The 17,159-nt window shown below is 41.1% G+C and overlaps 1 protein-coding gene across 1 annotated transcript in view; it reads left to right on the top strand.

The window, feature by feature from the left end:
* Positions 1 to 17,159, top strand: part of LOC128910514 (bifunctional heparan sulfate N-deacetylase/N-sulfotransferase 4) — a 108,703-nt gene that overhangs the window by 23,307 nt on the left and 68,237 nt on the right. The window contains exon 3 of the mRNA XM_054203847.1: positions 5,677 to 6,929. Coding sequence (XP_054059822.1) covers positions 5,949 to 6,929 — 981 coding nt within the window. The 5' untranslated portion in view covers positions 5,677 to 5,948. The remainder of the gene's footprint in view (positions 1 to 5,676; positions 6,930 to 17,159) is intronic.

Below are 17,159 nucleotides of genomic sequence, written 5' to 3'. Positions count from 1 at the left end.
GAACAGTACCTTCCTTATAGTCTCATTAGTTCACATTTTTAAAAGCGTCCCACTGATTCACGTAGAATATCTTTGTGGGGGGTCTCATCAGCAGAGATTATAGTTACCTATCTAAAAGCATCAACAAGAAAAAAAACCCAAACACTTGGTGAGTCAGCAGCTTCAGACCACAGATGCATTAATGAGAATAAAATATGTTTGCTTACATGCTGTTATGACAGTACATCTATCATGCGAGTTCAAGGAAGTGGGACTGGTGGCAAGTCAGTGGTGGCTATCTGCACGCTTTCAGAAGTATTAAAGGAATAGAAATAATTATTACAAGGCTTTCTCTAATCACAATTCCCCTACTCAGTCAAAAGACAAGTAAAACACTGAAAACAAAGAAAACCACTCTAATAGTATGCTTCAAATCACACTTGAAAATACAAACCATGATAAAAACAGGTCAACTTTGATGGTCCTGGAGCGAGACAAACTGTTAGCTTTGAATGAATCTGTCTGCACCAATCAGATGTTATCAGTTTATCGAGAGTGAAGAGTTTACAGAATTCCTAAGTACCTTTACACCATGTTTCCCAACTATCTTATATACAGAGTAAGAGGTGTGGGGGTGTGAGCATATGTCCACATGTGTGAGAATATGTGTATGTGTAAAACCTACCTCCAAGTATGCCTTTAGCTGCCTTTCCTCCAGGAAGCCTTTTTTCTTCAAAGCTCCAAGTTCTGAAATCACCTGGAAAAGTTTAAATCCAAAGAAAGATAAAAGTCAAAAAGGTTGAATAGCTAGCTTCCAAGTATTGCTTCACGCATAAGATCGTGCCAGCTTTCACTGAGTGCACAAGGTGAGGTATTTCAAACACTTCGCTTTATATTCATTATCGACTTCAATCTCTGGCAACATTTAGCTTTCTGGAATCACAGAAGATGATATGTGCACTATAGACTGATCAAATTGCTGAAAACAATGAAAAAATGTTTTAACTTACAGATGATTATGCACTGAAAACAAAAGAGGCGAAAGACCTGAACAGCCTCTCCAGTCAGAAATTATAAGAGAGAGTTAGAACAAAGTTAGACAACTTGCAACAGCTTTTACCAGCTGTTACCTTATCCTAGGTAAAAGAGTTTTCTAAAACCTTGCAGTAAGCTGTGAGCAGCTGGCATCAGCACCCTTCATGCGCAAAGCCACATTTATCAACACAAAACACATTGCAACTTTGTTAACCTTGAAAAAGAAAAAAGTTACTTTCAAGAAGCACCCAAATTGCACAAGCTCAGTAAAGAAGTCACCTGGAAATTTTTCTGAGATAAAAAAAAAAAGCTGTTTTCTCCTCTGCAGTGAACAGAAACCCTGAACATTTCCTAATGGTCAACAGGAGTCATTTTTCACTCAAACCAGTTTGCTTGTTTCTGTATTGAATGAGCACTCATATGCAAGGAGCAGCAAGTTGGTATCATGGATCATCGGGCTGCTAATAAATGGCAGGAGTCATACAAGCTTAGAAAGGAAGGAAAAAAAGGAAAGAGTTTACATTACTTTTTTTTTTGCCTAAAGGAAAGCTCTATATATAGAAAATAAAGACATTCTGACTTCTGATTTATGCTGGAATCAGATGAGAGGAAACCTCTGGCCTGCCTCCAGAGGAATTACCCATAGAGCGTTCCCCTCTGCTACAGACAGACAACCAGAGATGACCGTATTGCAAAGGATCAACAAGCATCCTGCTCCTTTCCTCAGTGCTGTAATCAGCTCCAGGCTCCTAACCTGCTGCAGATAGGAAGTCTATTGGCTCAATCCTTAAGATGGATAAACACAACTGTTTGCTTAACATCAAGATCCCTGCTTTCCAGACGCTGAATTAGACCAGAGATCCATAGCCTACCTACAAGGAGGGGTAAGGGCAGGAGAAGAGCTCACAACAGCCCTGCGAGGCTGTGATGTTCCTGCTGGTAGCCTACACACTGAGAACTCACCACTGTCCTCCTGCCACATATCATCTATTTCTGATGGAAGGCAGCAGCCCCCCCCTCTTAATGGGGTTTTCCCTGTTTACTCAGGCAATAACATCATTATTTCAGGTATCCCTCATTAGCAATTAACATATTTGCAATATGTAATTGCCTTCTGTAACATCTGTATTCCCCGCACTGGTTAATTGCGCCAAATTTGGTCAAGACACTTGTTAAATCACTAAGCCCCATAAGAAAGTTTGCATACAGGAACCAGACCATGAGAGAATCAGCTTTAATTCCTGATGAGATGTTAACACATGGTATTAATAAGAGCCTGCTTCTCTTCACTATTGTGTGATCAGTTTTAAATAGTTGAATCCTAATCTCCCAATCAATCATCTTCCAAATCAGTATGCTGTAATCATCAATCAAAAGCATTTTTCTGGGGAAGCAGGAAGTACTATTTAGCAACGAGGTAGCAGTTTTTAAACCTCTGTTTTTCTTTGGCTGCCTGAATTAAAGAAAAATTATAGTTCCTGCAGATGGCTATGGCATCACAATGGAGTTATATTGCAGCGTTCTGCCCTTTCTGGGGAAGGCCCCATGTCTAGGAAGTCAGCTGAACGCACGATGACCAACTCTGGATGAATGTAACCTGGATTCCTTGATCAGATGTACCCAGCTTTGGGCTTTACACCTGAAGAGTCAATGAATGCTGACCAGTGACAATAGAACACAGGAACTCAAACACCGGCTACTAAAAAGAAACTACATTTGTTAATGTTAATTAAGAAACACAGCCTATTTTCATGTTTTTCAAATTAATATAGCACAGAAATACTCCAAAGATATTTGAATTTCTGAGCGAATATAAAGCCGTTGAACTTTAAGGGGGAGAGTTTCAGAGGCACAAACGGCACTTAACTTCCAATTATGCCTTGGAAAATGTCCCACTAATGGCTAATACAGCTGATTTATTTTCATAAACTTTAATTACTTCACACTTCTTTTTTTTCACCGAACAGTATAATCAGTTCAACAGTGCGGTTCAAACACTATGCTCAAACTAAAAAGATCTGCTCCATTGCCAGGTTTCCATATGCAAGTTCAAATTCTTTATCAATTCTAATATTTAGACATCCAGGTAAGTTTGAATATTTGCACTTGTTATAACATCTGCGTACAACAACAGATGCACTAGTTTACATTAAATTGATTACTAATATTTTAACTAGAAGAGATTTTACAAATGTTATTTGGATCATATAATTTGTGATAAAGACAATATTTTTGTTTTAGCTAATATAAAGTCAGGGCCTTCTCATATTTTAGTAATATGAGCAATAGTAGCAGCAAATATCTGGCTCATGAAGTGTTATCATTTTGATAGCTTGCAATACCAGTACCTGGGAGATCCAGCAGGACAGAACAGTGAGGAAAAAACATGCAATTTTAGGTCTCCTTGCATGTTGCTCCCTTGTGCTACAGGTGTAGGCTGAGACATTTGGCAAGTATTCAGTGTGATTTAGTGGCAGATGTCCTACAGCAGAAGTCATGGCTTTTATTTATTTTTAAATATAAGGGTCTTAATTAAGGTGTTTTATCTGCCCTGAGGATTTCCAAGACCCTGCTCTGAGGCGAGGTTAGAGCAGGTGCTGCCTGCTAAAAAGCAAGAAAATATTGCCCTCTAGTGCTGAAAACGAGCAGAGAATGCAGAGTCCAAGAAGGATTTTAATTATTGTTTCCAAGATACCTGCCTATCTCATGCTAACAAAACTACAGCTTGTTTTGTGGGCAGATTACCCACCCAGTGAGGCTGCCCGTCCCACGGAGAGCAATTCTCCTGATCCCATAAACCCTCAGAGTCGGGCTGAGTGACTCGTCAATGTCACCAAAACTGGAACACAGCCTCGCAGAGGATGCTTCACTTGATCCAGTTTTATCTTTTGATAAAAATCTTAATTGGAGGTTCAATAAGAAGCGAGATCCCAGCAAGCAGAGAGAACTACAGAACAAGGAAAGCACCAGAGGGGGGCAAATACACCTACAATTATCAGGATGATTTCGAGTTCCTACTGATAGCTGTGATTTCTTTTCTATTTCTTCTGTCATACATAAGACATTATTAAATACATATTTTTTTCTCATTTCTGTTCACTTCTTTCCATGGATAAAGTACCCTCACTCAACATGAGCAAGCAGACCTGTTATTTAACAATTACTCCAGCACTCTGTTCATTGCTTGCAGTGGAGTACTCTAATACTAGGACAGTGGTGTACAAGGCACTTAAAGCAAAATTAAAAACTTTTCACTTGCATTTTTAAGATCCTGAACTGACACAATCAAAAGGTTGTCGCAACTCAGGTTTGCGGCGTTCCGGTGTCAGAACTGAGGTAAAATGACACCAGAAGAGCCCAAACAACAATTAACATTTACTAACCAAGCTAACCTTGCTGAAGTTGAAGCAAGCTTACGAATGCGAGCTTTGCATCGTGTCATCGAGCTGCCGTTTCGGAAAAATGAGGTAGTCAGAGAGAGAAAAAACAGAGAAAAGGAAAAGAGACAGAAACGTCTCACCCTTCGCGGACCCAGCCCACAAAATGGCGGCCGGTCCCGGTGAGCGCGTGAGGCGGCCCCTCCCCTGGGCTTCTATAGGCGGCCGGTCTCCCCCCCCCGCGAAGCCTCAGGTAAATTGTCACGCGCAGTTCTTTCTGGAACGTTCTGGAAGCTGGGCGGGCTTGGGGTGGTCACGCCGGAGTCCTGGGTGACAGTCACTCGGTGAGGACCTGAGGTAAGGAAGCCGGCCCGGGAAAGCGCTGCCTCCCTGAGGCGTCCGGTCCCCTCCCCGGAGCGGGGCCGGTGCCACCGCGTCCTCAGCCGCGGGGCCGCTCCGCGCCGACCGCAACCTGTCGACACTCTTCAGGCAGTGTTTGAGGTATTTTTTGTTAGTCTGGGCCTCTACAGAGGTTCCTTAGAACCGTATACCCAAATTGTAAAATATACTGCTAGGCAAATTTCTTTAATACCTTTCTTAGAAGCGTTTCCCAGTTTGAGGTGTAAAGCTTAAGGTGAATGGTTTTCAGAGTGAAAACCTCAGAAGTGTAATCGGAGTTAATGGAGGAGGGCACATCAGCTGACAAGTATCTAACTGGAAAGAGTGTTTTTTCCTTGTAGTTCAAAAATCAGCCATTGTTTACAGTCTCGCATTGTTCTGATAGGTAAACAATATACATAATTTAGAAAGATGCCATAGGTTTAGTTACTTTTAATTGCCTCAGAGTCATATGGTTTCTTGTTACCAATGGTAATTTTTCATGAATTTAGGTAGAAACACCGGGACTTGCCCAAGGGCTTCAGAGGTGGCCAGGCTGTGAGGTTTAAGCACCTGCTACTTCAGCCCAGCAGGGACAGGCTGAAGTCCCGGTCCTTTAGCTGGAGGCATTGTGCCCAGGGCACATACCTATGTGCCCATCCACAGAGAGATCCATGTCCTCAAAAAGACACACTTAGACTTTATACCCTAAGAATACGGGAGAGCTGTTTAATGCAGCTTATCTTAACACATCAAGAAAGCAAGTGACACTGAGTGCTCCTTGAACTGTTCATAAACTTCCCTCTTAACTCAGATTACCAGTATCAATCACCGTCTTTAGCAACGTGTGTTTTTAATTGCTTTATGGATTTTATTTTATTTACTCTCCTTTTGCTTCTTGTTGCAGATCATGTTGAGAGTCCTCTTCATTGATTATTGGCAGCTGCTGCATTCTGAGAAAACCTCTTTCAATTTAGCTTTCCAGATCCTTTGACTTCCTGCTCCAACAGCTTTATAACCTCCCCAACAGGTTCATAAATGCACTGCAATGGTCACATGAATGTCTTGGGAGGGGAATCGGCACCTCTGCATCTCCTCATTCCTATGGCACTTTAGGGAGGGAGAACAAAAAAAAATAAACAACAGCAAGTCCAACAGAAGTTGGACGTCCTGCAAAAGATGAATCTAATTGTGAAGCTCCGCAGAAGTTTCAGAACGCTGGTCATTCTCCTGGCAACCTTCTGCTTGGCAAGTATTGTCATTTCTGCCTATTACCTCTACACCGGCTACAAGCAGGAAATGGCCCTTGTGGAAACCACCGGAGAAGCGGAGTGTGAAGACCTCAAGTTTCTACCGTACAGGTCTGTGGAGCTGAAAACAGCTAAGCCAATTGATCCATCTAAAACTGATCCCACTGTCCTCCTGTTTGTGGAAAGCCAGTACTCCCAACTGGGGCAAGACATCATAGCCATCCTTGAGTCCAGCAGATTTCAGTATCACATGGTCATCGCGCCAGCTAAGGGAGATATTCCCCCTCTCACAGACAATGGAAGAGGAAAATACACGATTGTTATATATGAGAATATTTTAAAGTATGTATCCATGGACTCATGGAATAGAGAGCTTCTGGAAAAATACTGTGTGGAATACAGTGTTAGCATAATTGGTTTTCATAAAGCCAACGAGAACAGCGTCCCAAGTACAAAATTGAAAGGATTGCCGTTACATCTTTACAATAACGTCGCCCTCAAAGACTGTGTGGTAAACGCTCAGTCTCCCTTGCTGCGCATTACCAAAGCACCAAGGGTTGAGAAGGGTCCGCTGCCTGGTGAAGACTGGTCAGTTTTCCAGTTTAACCATTCCACCTATCAACCTGTGCTTTTAACTGAACTGCAGACCTCTAGACCACCCCCCGCGGCATTGCCAAAGGCTGCTCTGTATGCAACTGTCATCCAAGACTTGGGGCTTCATGATGGGATTCAGAGAGTCCTCTTTGGAAACAACCTGACCTTCTGGTTGCACAAACTGATCTTTATTGATGCTATCTCCTTCCTGTCAGGGAAGAAGCTCACGCTGTCCTTGGATAGGTACATTCTGGTTGACATAGATGACATCTTTGTTGGGAAGGAGGGAACCAGGATGAATGTCAATGATGTGAAGGTAAGGCAAGAATTGGGGTATACCATCCCAGATACATATACGTGCGAAGAACGGGTATTTAAAAAAAAAAAAAAAAAAAAAAAAAAAAAAAAAACAAAACTTGGAAAAGCTGGCAGGCTCCATTTCCTAGTAAAGGCTGAAAGTGCACAAGTGTGGCTAGCAGATACAGAAACCATAACCTGAGATTACTTTAAGAGTCTGTTTACCCACATGCATGGAGATGCTTTTATGTATGTGTATATAGGTTGATACATAGAGATGGCCTCATACAGTAATGCATACAGGGAACGTACAGGCTGCCTCTTGCTTACATAGGTTCTGCTCCAGGGCTTCACCCAGAGCACCTGGGTAGCAAAGGAGACTTTATTCCTCACATAACAGAGATCTTTTTTTAAACTAAATAGAAGGAAGGATCACTGTTTTTGAGCAAGTTTGCTGCTGAGATGTCTGAATTTTTTAGGTAAGAACCTATGTTTTATACTGCGTTAACTTGTTTTTCCCTATGCGCGTACAGACGTGCACACGTGTATGTGACACATATATATAATACCATTTAGAGGCATTTTCTGCATTCTTTCTTTCGCTATTTCTGAAGAGTAGACAGAGCGATAGAAGATGGTTACCTTTTTAAATCTCACATAACTATCACTATATTTAAAAAAAGCAAAAGGGAAAAAAAGCCTGGAAAAGTTACAGGCACTTTTTGACTTAGAAGAATTAGCAGGATAATTTTAATTAGCAGACTGTCAGATAAGCATTTAAAGTTACCAGTGACAGGATGGAAGCATAGCGTACACTTCAGCAAATGACATAACTATCTGATATGGTGAAAAGTCCACAGACTGTACTTCGGGGGCTCTTTTAAAGCTGTTTTCATAGTCTGTGGTATCCAGGGACACCATTACATTTGTTCAGAGTAATTTTCAAAGATATGTGCAACTTGGAAAGAATAGACAGAGCTCATAGCATGACAGTTACTTCCTTGCAGTTTTCAACATGTGGGAATTGTCAGATTTAGAAATTAATTGAAGTTTCTGAGCATGCAACATCACATTCTCAGACCTTTATTCTGGAGGGTTTTTTTTCCTGTAAACACCCCAATGCTTTCATGAGCAATAAGTGAGCCTTTTGTTTACAAATGTGGATTTCTGTTTTGTTTCTTAACTCTTATTTCCATTTCTACAACTTAAGTATTCATCTGCCTTCTCATCCAGCTCATTAAGAGAGGTATCGAAGTACCCAGCAAAAGCAGTAGCGTCATATACAATTAAAACAATTTTGCACATCAGTACAGTCTGGATAATTCTATTAGCTAAACCAGGCATATGAATGCTCATCAGGGCTGATTTCTAGCACCAGGCACTCCAAGTGCCTGGCGTCTTGAGACGTGAGCGCTGTGCACAAGTGCTCTCTCTCCGGAAATATATGGTAAAATGCTCTGAGAGGGGGCTTATATACAAGAGGAAATTAACTGAAAAGGCAATTGTGGAACAAGTTTTTCTGCAGTAGCTTTCTGCCTGCACATTTTTGAGAGCGTCTTTTGCTGATGTAGTTTGCTCCACTAAGGAAGTCTATTATTTTACATTGGTTAAAGAGCACCTATTACTATAAAAGAGTGTCCACACAGAGTCACTTGGAAATTCAAATCATACTTTTGACTGGAATAATCTCACTCAGCAGAAAAACCCCAAGTCACCTCCTTTATTATCCAGCCATTGACAACATTACTAAGCAAACCTTTCCACCTGTGGTTGGCAGAGCAGCCATGCTTCATTGCTCATTATAGGAGACACGGCAGAAAACTCCAAATCCAGGGGCTTGAGTAGGAGCTGGATGGCAGAACACTAGCTGTTAAAAGCATTCAGCATCACTTTTATATGCTGCACAGATATACCCGTCCAAAAACCCAGCAGTACACACTGCTGCATATCTTGAAAATAACAAGAGAAAACATCTGTTAGGATTCAGACTTTTTTTTAGATGGCTTCTTAAAGGAATGTGTGGTGAGTCGTCTTTTTCTGGATCACGTTTGAGTTAAGGTATGAAGGGAAGCTTTCATTCTTCCCACATTTCTCCCATCCTAATTTAGGAGCTCAGTTCCATCACAAAACCACCAATAGTGCCACTCATGGGATAAATCCACTCTTCAACTCAAGCAAGAGATCATGCCAAAAACACCAACCACAGGGAGAAGTCTTTTGCAGGCAGAGGCTCAGAACCAACCTTCACATTGAGTGCTCTTTTGGAGACAATAAAAAGTTTACCTCCCTTTTAGGGAATGTTCACATGTACATCAACTCTGCGACTTGACCATCCATTGATATTCTGCCCTGAACATCAGGGGTTTCATTTCAAATCAGTTACCCAGTACAGATTTGCTCCTCAGGGTATTTCACAAACACTTGCTACACAAAATCAGTCCATTCTTATAGGATGGACATTCCCAGAATACATTAACATTTAAAACAGGATGCTTGCTAATGAACATAACACTGAAATCGGAGTGTACTTTGGTTAGTTTACAGTAAAGGATAATTACAGCCAGTTAGAGAACAATCTCCCAAGTCACTTGGGGAAGGAGGCAATTAAGAACCAGTGGGCCTGCCTTAAGGCAGCTTCTTTGCTTGAAAGGCAAAAATAGCAAAGGGAGACAGTATTTAGGAGGCTGATGTTTAAGCCACATCAAAGTGTTGCCATGCATTTTGAAGCAGCGTCTGTGGCAGAGAGGGTTGTGTTTTCATGGCAGGTGAGAGGCTGTTCGTGACACATGAAGGCACCATGAGGTTTAGAGGCAGGTAATGTTTGTCCTGTAGAGCTGTGATAATGTGTAAGTGTGGGTGGCTCTGATATCTAGAGGGATTAGCACAGGCTCCGTGTGTTGTTCTACAAGAACGTAGCAGAACTTGGACCATCTTCTTTCTTTCCTGAAATGCATTTTCCAGGCATAGTTAGGACCAAAAAAAAAGCCAACCAAAAAACACCCACCAAAAACCAAACAATCCCCCCAGTCCACATTTATAATGCCATACATCTTAAAAGTCACTTCATCCTGTTCCCTGCAACACTCGTTTAAAATATCAGCATCACCAATAAAAAAGAAAGTATTTGTTATTTATACAGTGCTTTCAAAAACAAGAGGACCATATAAAGCAGGGCTTGTAATGAAAATTTCTCAGCGCAGTACAATCCACTGCGTTACACCACATCACTACTTCTCCAGTTCTTGGCATTTGTCACTGCAAACAGCATGGGTTCACTTTGCAGAGTTACACAGACTCTGTCAGGCTTTCCTAAGGCGCGCTGCGCACCCGTGTCCCTTGGGAATGCTTTCACACATGCCAGATTCCCAGGCGCACGCAAAAATCTGCAAATGAACAGTTACACACCTCCTAAACTGTCTGAAAAACACAGCTAAATAACATCACTCTTATAGCTCTTAGGCACTTCCTTCCAGTGACCAGACGTACAATAACTGCCAACCCAAAGGACACACGACTTGAAATGAGTCTTCTGATAACAGTATTTGTATGTAACAATAAAAAGACAAGTAACTCTGTTCCTGTGTAATTACTTCCTGCAACTCAAAACGTTTTTATCCCCTCACAAAGCCATTTCTCAATTAGGCACTTCAGGGATATATATATATAGTTTCTAGAAAGTGTGGTATCAGCTAGAGGAACAGAGATTAGAGAACGGAGTTATTATGGGCTCTGTTTACCACAAAAGATCTCCTAGTCCCTTGTATTATAGAAGTTGTGCAAGGTCATATGTGGCTAAGTAATTAAACAGGAACTCAGCAGAGCCACAGAAAGCTATTTTCCCAAGCTTTGCAGAGATCTATCTTGAGCCTAGCAAGCCTCCGCAAATGAATTTCTCCCTTGCCCTCCTGCTAATGTATTATCTCACTGCTTGATTTTAGAAGGCAAAAGATTCAAGAATTCATCAGTTAATTTGCAGAATTACTGATTTCGTGTACTTGCAAATTATATTGGTTCTCAGCCACACAAGTCATCCAGGATCACTGGCGTTAGTGATTTAGCAAAAAAACCTAGAAATGTCTGGTTATGTTGTGTCTAGGATGGCCATACAGAGAGAAAAAGAAACTATAAAGGTTTTGCGTTAACTGCACAAGCACCCAAACAGAGGTGCATTACTCAAACAGGTAGTAAGAACTTGCTAAAGTCATCTTTTTTTTTTTTCCTCTGTTGATATAGTATGAGCTAGTAAAATATTTACTCACCCAGGAAGAGCTCAATACAGTGACCATGGCTTTTTCAGCATCTTTCACAAATACACTTTCTGTTATTAACTCAAAAAATCCTGCAAGATCACAATACAAACTAAGGCTCTTACTCTTTAAGAAATAACAAAATAAATCAAAAAACATTAGCCTTTTGCTTTCTACCCTCCTCTTAAACTCTTGCACTGCAGCACAGCTTCCCTTCTAGAGTCTTCTTCCAGGTGGACCCTCTCAGGAGCCACCTGCTTCCCTCTCTTCCCCCACTCTCCCAGCTGGAGCTGATAATCAAAGAGAAATTGCTGATCCCGGCACTATTGTTCTCTAAAAACTACACTTCCCTTTTCTGTATTCCCTCTAATTGCTGCTGTAAGGACAGGAGGATCCTTGTGCTTTCTGAGATACCATAAAGTGATGGAGCAATGTTTGGGAATGTCATTTGTGTTACTGTTGACTGCAAAACCTCCTTCTCCTTGCAGCACCGAATAGCCATCTGCGTTCTACTCCCTTCTTCTGCTCTAAGCTTCAGTCCACTTACTTCAGTGGAAATACGTTAGTCTCTGACACCTCCTCACTTCCACAAGTCTGCGCTTTGTCTTTGACCTTCACCATCATTAAAATGCCTTGAACACCTGAAGGCTGTGATTTCCTGCTCATTTTAAGTATTTTAAAGGCAAGAATTCATGTTGGAGTTGCATCTTTTCTGATAATTCCAAATTCAAGAGTACTGGCTCAGCAGGAGGCTGAGGTCAATAACTGAATCTCTCCAGTTTATGCTTTTTTCTGATCTTTCTGCAAGAACAATTGCTTTCAGGTGGAATAATTAGAAATGTCTGCGCCACATCATCAGGCATGGCAGAAGCATAGTCAGCACAAAGCTGCGGGTGGGCACAGGGTGGGTAAAGCTCTCCGTCTGGCTGTGTGCAAAGTCTAAATGCCCTTTGAAAGAAGGAATTTAATAAACTGTTGTAGACTAATGATTGTTCCTGCTTCAGTTCTGCTGGGATGCCTCACCTGTCATGCTCTTTGGAGTTGGTGGTATGGACCCCAAGCCAGGCGTGTGGATGAGGAAGCTCTGTTTAACAACAGACAAGAACACATTTCTGCATCCCTTTGCAGAATTTGGCAGCTGGAGTCACAAAATACGCCAGTTTTCTGTATAAATTTGCCAGCAGTGGTCACAACCTGAATTAAGAGTCAAGGAGGATTATAATGGATACTTGGATTTCTGACTCAGGTTTCTGAAGGGTTTCTCTGGATGCTCTACTCTCTTGTATCCGTCCTACGCTCACATCCTACCGTAGGGAAGATTATGATGGAAGTTACAGCAGCCCAGTACCTCAGTCTGCATCCAATTGCTTCCAGATGTATCAGTCCCCAAAATCCCCAGTGCTTGAGCAAAAGTTGAAACTCCTGGTGCTATAAATAGCAACTAGAAGGAAATCTTTTGTTATTGTTCATTCATCTGCGTCTTTTTCTTTCAGCAGAAGCTGCAAACTGCAATCACTTTTGCTGATAATGTAAGATACAATAGTCATCCCTACAGCCTTTTTATAATAATAGACTCCTGTCAGTAAAGTAACCACACCAATGGACAATACAGCGAGAAACTAAAACCTGAAGATGTATGAGCCTAGGAAGCTAGAGGAGACAGCCAAGCATTAGTCATTACAGGCTGCGTTGCCCTCGTGTCACCTTTTAAAGCACTTGAGAGTGGCAGCGAACAGCACAATGAAGCAAAATTCTGGAGTTCCCACTTTTGGATGGTCTTAAAGCCTTTAAAAATGAATTTAAAAAGCAGCTGAGAAGTCATTAGAAGAAAAATTTAATAATCAGACAATCTTTTTAAAAATGGGAGTGTCTACTCCATTCTGCTTCATCAGAGATGACAGTTCATTCAATATTTTCCTTGTTCGGGTCTCTTGAATCACCCAATTCTTTCTGCAATTACTTGAGTGGTGAATACTGCTCAAGTGCCTTGTCAAGCTCCATCACACAAAACGTTCCATACTTTTTTGTTTCAGTAAAGCCTGTTCTTTCATTCAGAATTTCAGTACTGCTGTAGTTAAAAAACACAATTCCTTTGCCATCAGTAAAAAATTTATTTTTCTCCTTGGCAGCCTGGCAGATCAACTGTCTATCCTGCCTGAATTCTAATAGATCTGGGGTTCTCTCATCTGCGAGGTTACCCACTGAAGAGATGGTAGAACTTGACACTGTTTTATACGGTGCTACCAGAACACAAATTCTAGCGGCTCTAATTTTCTAGCTCTTTCATTTCATTAGTTTAGGTAATTATGTTTCTTCCACGTGTCCCACACATTAAAGGGGTACCTCTATCACAAATCTAATCAAGATTTTCCTGAATGTTTGAAAAATCACTCGGTTTTCTTCTGTCCCAAAGGGCACGCTGTCTTGTTTGTCTGCAGGGTTACAAGACTCCAGGCAGTGCAATTTCATCTTGTTTGTACAAGCACCACAGAATTATCATGAATCTGAATGGGTTTTTTTCCCAAGAAAAGAGGTTTAATCTATTACAAAACAAGCAAATGAATTAAAAAAAACCAGAGAAAAATCTTCCTTCATTCTTCTGGCTTTTTAACTGGCTGTAAGAACTCAATAGAACTTAATTTTGAAAAAGATTAATAATTCTGAAATTTTAAAAAACAGCACAAAGCCTTTTAACATATAGAAGAGGCAGAGTTTTTTAGTTACTGGTCTAATTCAGAAATATCTAATGCTCACATCCTGTGCTCAGCATCGCTGTCTTGTGAGACATACCTTTGTTTACATGTCCACTAATTTCCTGGATTTGTACTGATATCTTGAATTCTTTCTCCAAAATAATTCTGAAGTCATAGGTTGTATCACGCTGGAGTATATTTCCAGGACATAATGTGGCACTCTATTTAATTTGGCTTCATTTAATTTAATTTAAATCATTTTCATAACATTTAGGAAATCTGTAGGAATCCAAACCCATGGCTGCTTTATATCAGCCTTTCAAGAGGCCTACGTGAACCTGAGTTTTAAAACAATGCATATTAGTTTAAAAGGAGCCATAACAATTGCTTCCTATATAGCAAAATAACACTTTATGAAACGATCAAATACCTTTCCAAAAAGGCTAGCCAATGCAGACTTAGAGAGCAGTCATAATTATTGCCTTAAAAGCATCAATGCAGCCATAAACACATTACTGTGAATGCCATACATAATGCAGTTACTTTAGTAGCAGTCTTGCTTAAGTAACTTTAAATATGCCTTTGTCATCCAAGTGTGAGCAGAAGAAACAACACTTAGAGCAAAAGCTCAATTTAGTATCATTAGCATTATTCAAATGATTTGAAAATGGCAGTGCTCAGAAAAAGGTGAATAGATGGAAGGATGAACAAACAGGTGAGATAACAGAGAAAATCTCAAAGAGAAAAGGAGAACTTTGAAACTTAAAATATTTAGCAATAATTAACTGGGCATTTTCTGCCCACCCCTGTGTCATAATGTAGTATGAAAATAACTCTTCATCTATGCTTGGTTTCAAATTCTTAGACAGATCGATCGATCGGTCAATCTATCCATATACCTATATACACATACATTCACACAAATTATATCAAATCTTATGATCTTCTTTGTCTCTTCTATGAATGTGGCCATAGACCACTTCAATTAATACTTCTAATGTTGTATGTCTCCACCTGTCTTCTTTCCATACAGGTAGATAAATGTCTTTTAGGTAAAAGTTACCGAATTCCAGCTTATGTAGAGGGCAGAATAAGAGTCTAGAAAGAGCTGCACCTCAAACACTGGGCTTGGTGTCCCTCTAAAGTGCAAAATTACTTTCCAGTAGATAGACGCTGTTTATTAATTATCATTCCTGAAGGTAAACATCACATTGCAGCACGTGGAACTTCAAAACCAGTAAATTGTAAGCAGATTACAATGCCTTTGTTCAAAATCTAGGATGTGACCATTGCTTCTAGTGAGCTGTGCATTCATCTATGGGAAGATTTGGGCTTTCCCCAAAGGGCTGGACAATTTTCATCAGGGGTTCCTTTTCCTCTGGACATACACAGAGTCCAAATACTTTTGCAGAGGCATAAGAACAAATGACCTTCTGACTCCATCGTTCAACATGAGTCATGCATAGCTTGGAATTGTTAGAATGAGTCATATATTGCTTTCAGCAGTTTGTCGGAGAATAGTGCTTTGCATACAAACACATTGATTTCGTCTGGAGAAATTCACTTCGCAAGAAACTACTTTATTTAGGAAATTTCATATGGTCTGTGTGTAGCTACTTTAATAAATAAACAAAGAAAAAGAATGATTTCATTGAACATTTGAAATTGTGACAGTTGGATACAGTTATTTCACTGCTGAGGGGGATGTCTGTGCATCAGAGAGTTTATTGAGGTTTTTTTGCAATGATCATAAGCACACACACAAAGAATCAAATTTGATGAGAAAATCATCCTGCCTTTTATGTTTATGTCACCAGATAATATTCTGGTGACAGGCCAAGCAAAAGAAGATAAAATCATGCAAAGCATTCGGGGTTTGCTGTGAGAGCACGAGTTGTAATAAAACACGCATTGTGGTTTTCCATCAGATACCGACTAGCTAGACCTGATGGTCAGTTTTTGACCTGTGACTATTGGCATGGCAACTCTCCAACCCTTTGCGGAGACACAAATCAAGGCTCTCCAGTTTAAAACCAAGAGCACCAATGGGAAGTGATGGGTAAACCCACTTCACACAAAGACCTGGTGTTTAATGGATCTCTTGGGAAGGTCTGGTTGTTACACCTATTATAGCTTCTGCCAGCTTCTGTGAATAGGTACACATCTGGGATTCTTGGGCACCGAACAGTTTCTATCAGTCTCTTGCTTTATACCAGACCCTGTGGCAATGCAGTATCGCTAGGACTTGCAAAGGGTGATGGTAAGAAACTGCAGATGGTTGACGCCCCAGATGCCAGTCTCCAGAATAAGGTTAACATCTGTGCACCAGCAGTACTGAATGCTGATCCATCCGTCTGTATTGTCAAGTTCCAGTACACGTTATAGTTTGAGCTAATTCTAGGGTTTTCTATGTCATTGCTAAGATATATAGCAGGCTGAACCAGATATATGTGGGAGATCCCCTTGTTCTCCATTACCGTGGCCCATGCTACAGGTGCATGCCAGTGACAGTGTCCCAAGAGGAAAGGTCGCATGTTCTCCATGCTCAGAAAGCAGGGCAGTGCTTGCAGCCGTAAGTAGCCACAAGAGACTCTTTTTCGGTTGCCTCCGTTGTCTCCATATTAGAGTTGATTGGGAATATTTGTACCAAGATACGTGACAGTGCTGATGTTATTTGGGGCTAGCAGTTTGCAGCACCCATGAAACTTCACCCATGCTCACATGAACTTACAAAACAGTGAAAATGTGGACACTGTAGTGCTGGGAAGTTCCTGAAAAACTTTCCCTTTCCATAGGCTCCCAGAGCCCCTGTGCTTAGGAATTTTATGAGATCACTTTGTGGTTTTTGCTGTGTGCTGCATGCATGCCTGGAAGCACCCGCTGGGGGTTAGATGTTAACACATCCCCCCTCTTCGCTCTACAGGACACCCCAACTCCATTTGCAGAGATCACAGTTTGCTGCCCCACTCTTTCAAACTCTCTCACAGAGGGGCTTTCCCTTCTTTCATGCATTTTTTCCGCCAGTACAGGTTCCTCATTCGCCAGGTCGGGTGAGCTCCCGTTTATTTATTGCCGCACACATGGTAGCAGAAACAAGGTTCTCCAGTAAATCCCACCACTGCTTCATTGCCAGCCTATTCTCAATTTGGTAGCAGGATGCCAACATCAGTTTTAGCTTACCCTTCATTTCCATTTTGTGGCCTTTAATGTCTTATCCATACATTTATTAGCACTGCTGTCTACACATCCCTTTTACAGCACCTGTTCCGAATGCACAGTGGAACCCTTTCCGAGTGATGTACGTGGATG

Source organism: Rissa tridactyla, chromosome 5, assembly GCF_028500815.1.
Source record: "Rissa tridactyla isolate bRisTri1 chromosome 5, bRisTri1.patW.cur.20221130, whole genome shotgun sequence".
NCBI classification, from domain to species: domain Eukaryota; kingdom Metazoa; phylum Chordata; class Aves; order Charadriiformes; family Laridae; genus Rissa; species Rissa tridactyla.
The sequence above is the reverse complement of the archived record's forward strand: the minus strand, read 5'-3'. Positions and strand labels throughout refer to the sequence as shown.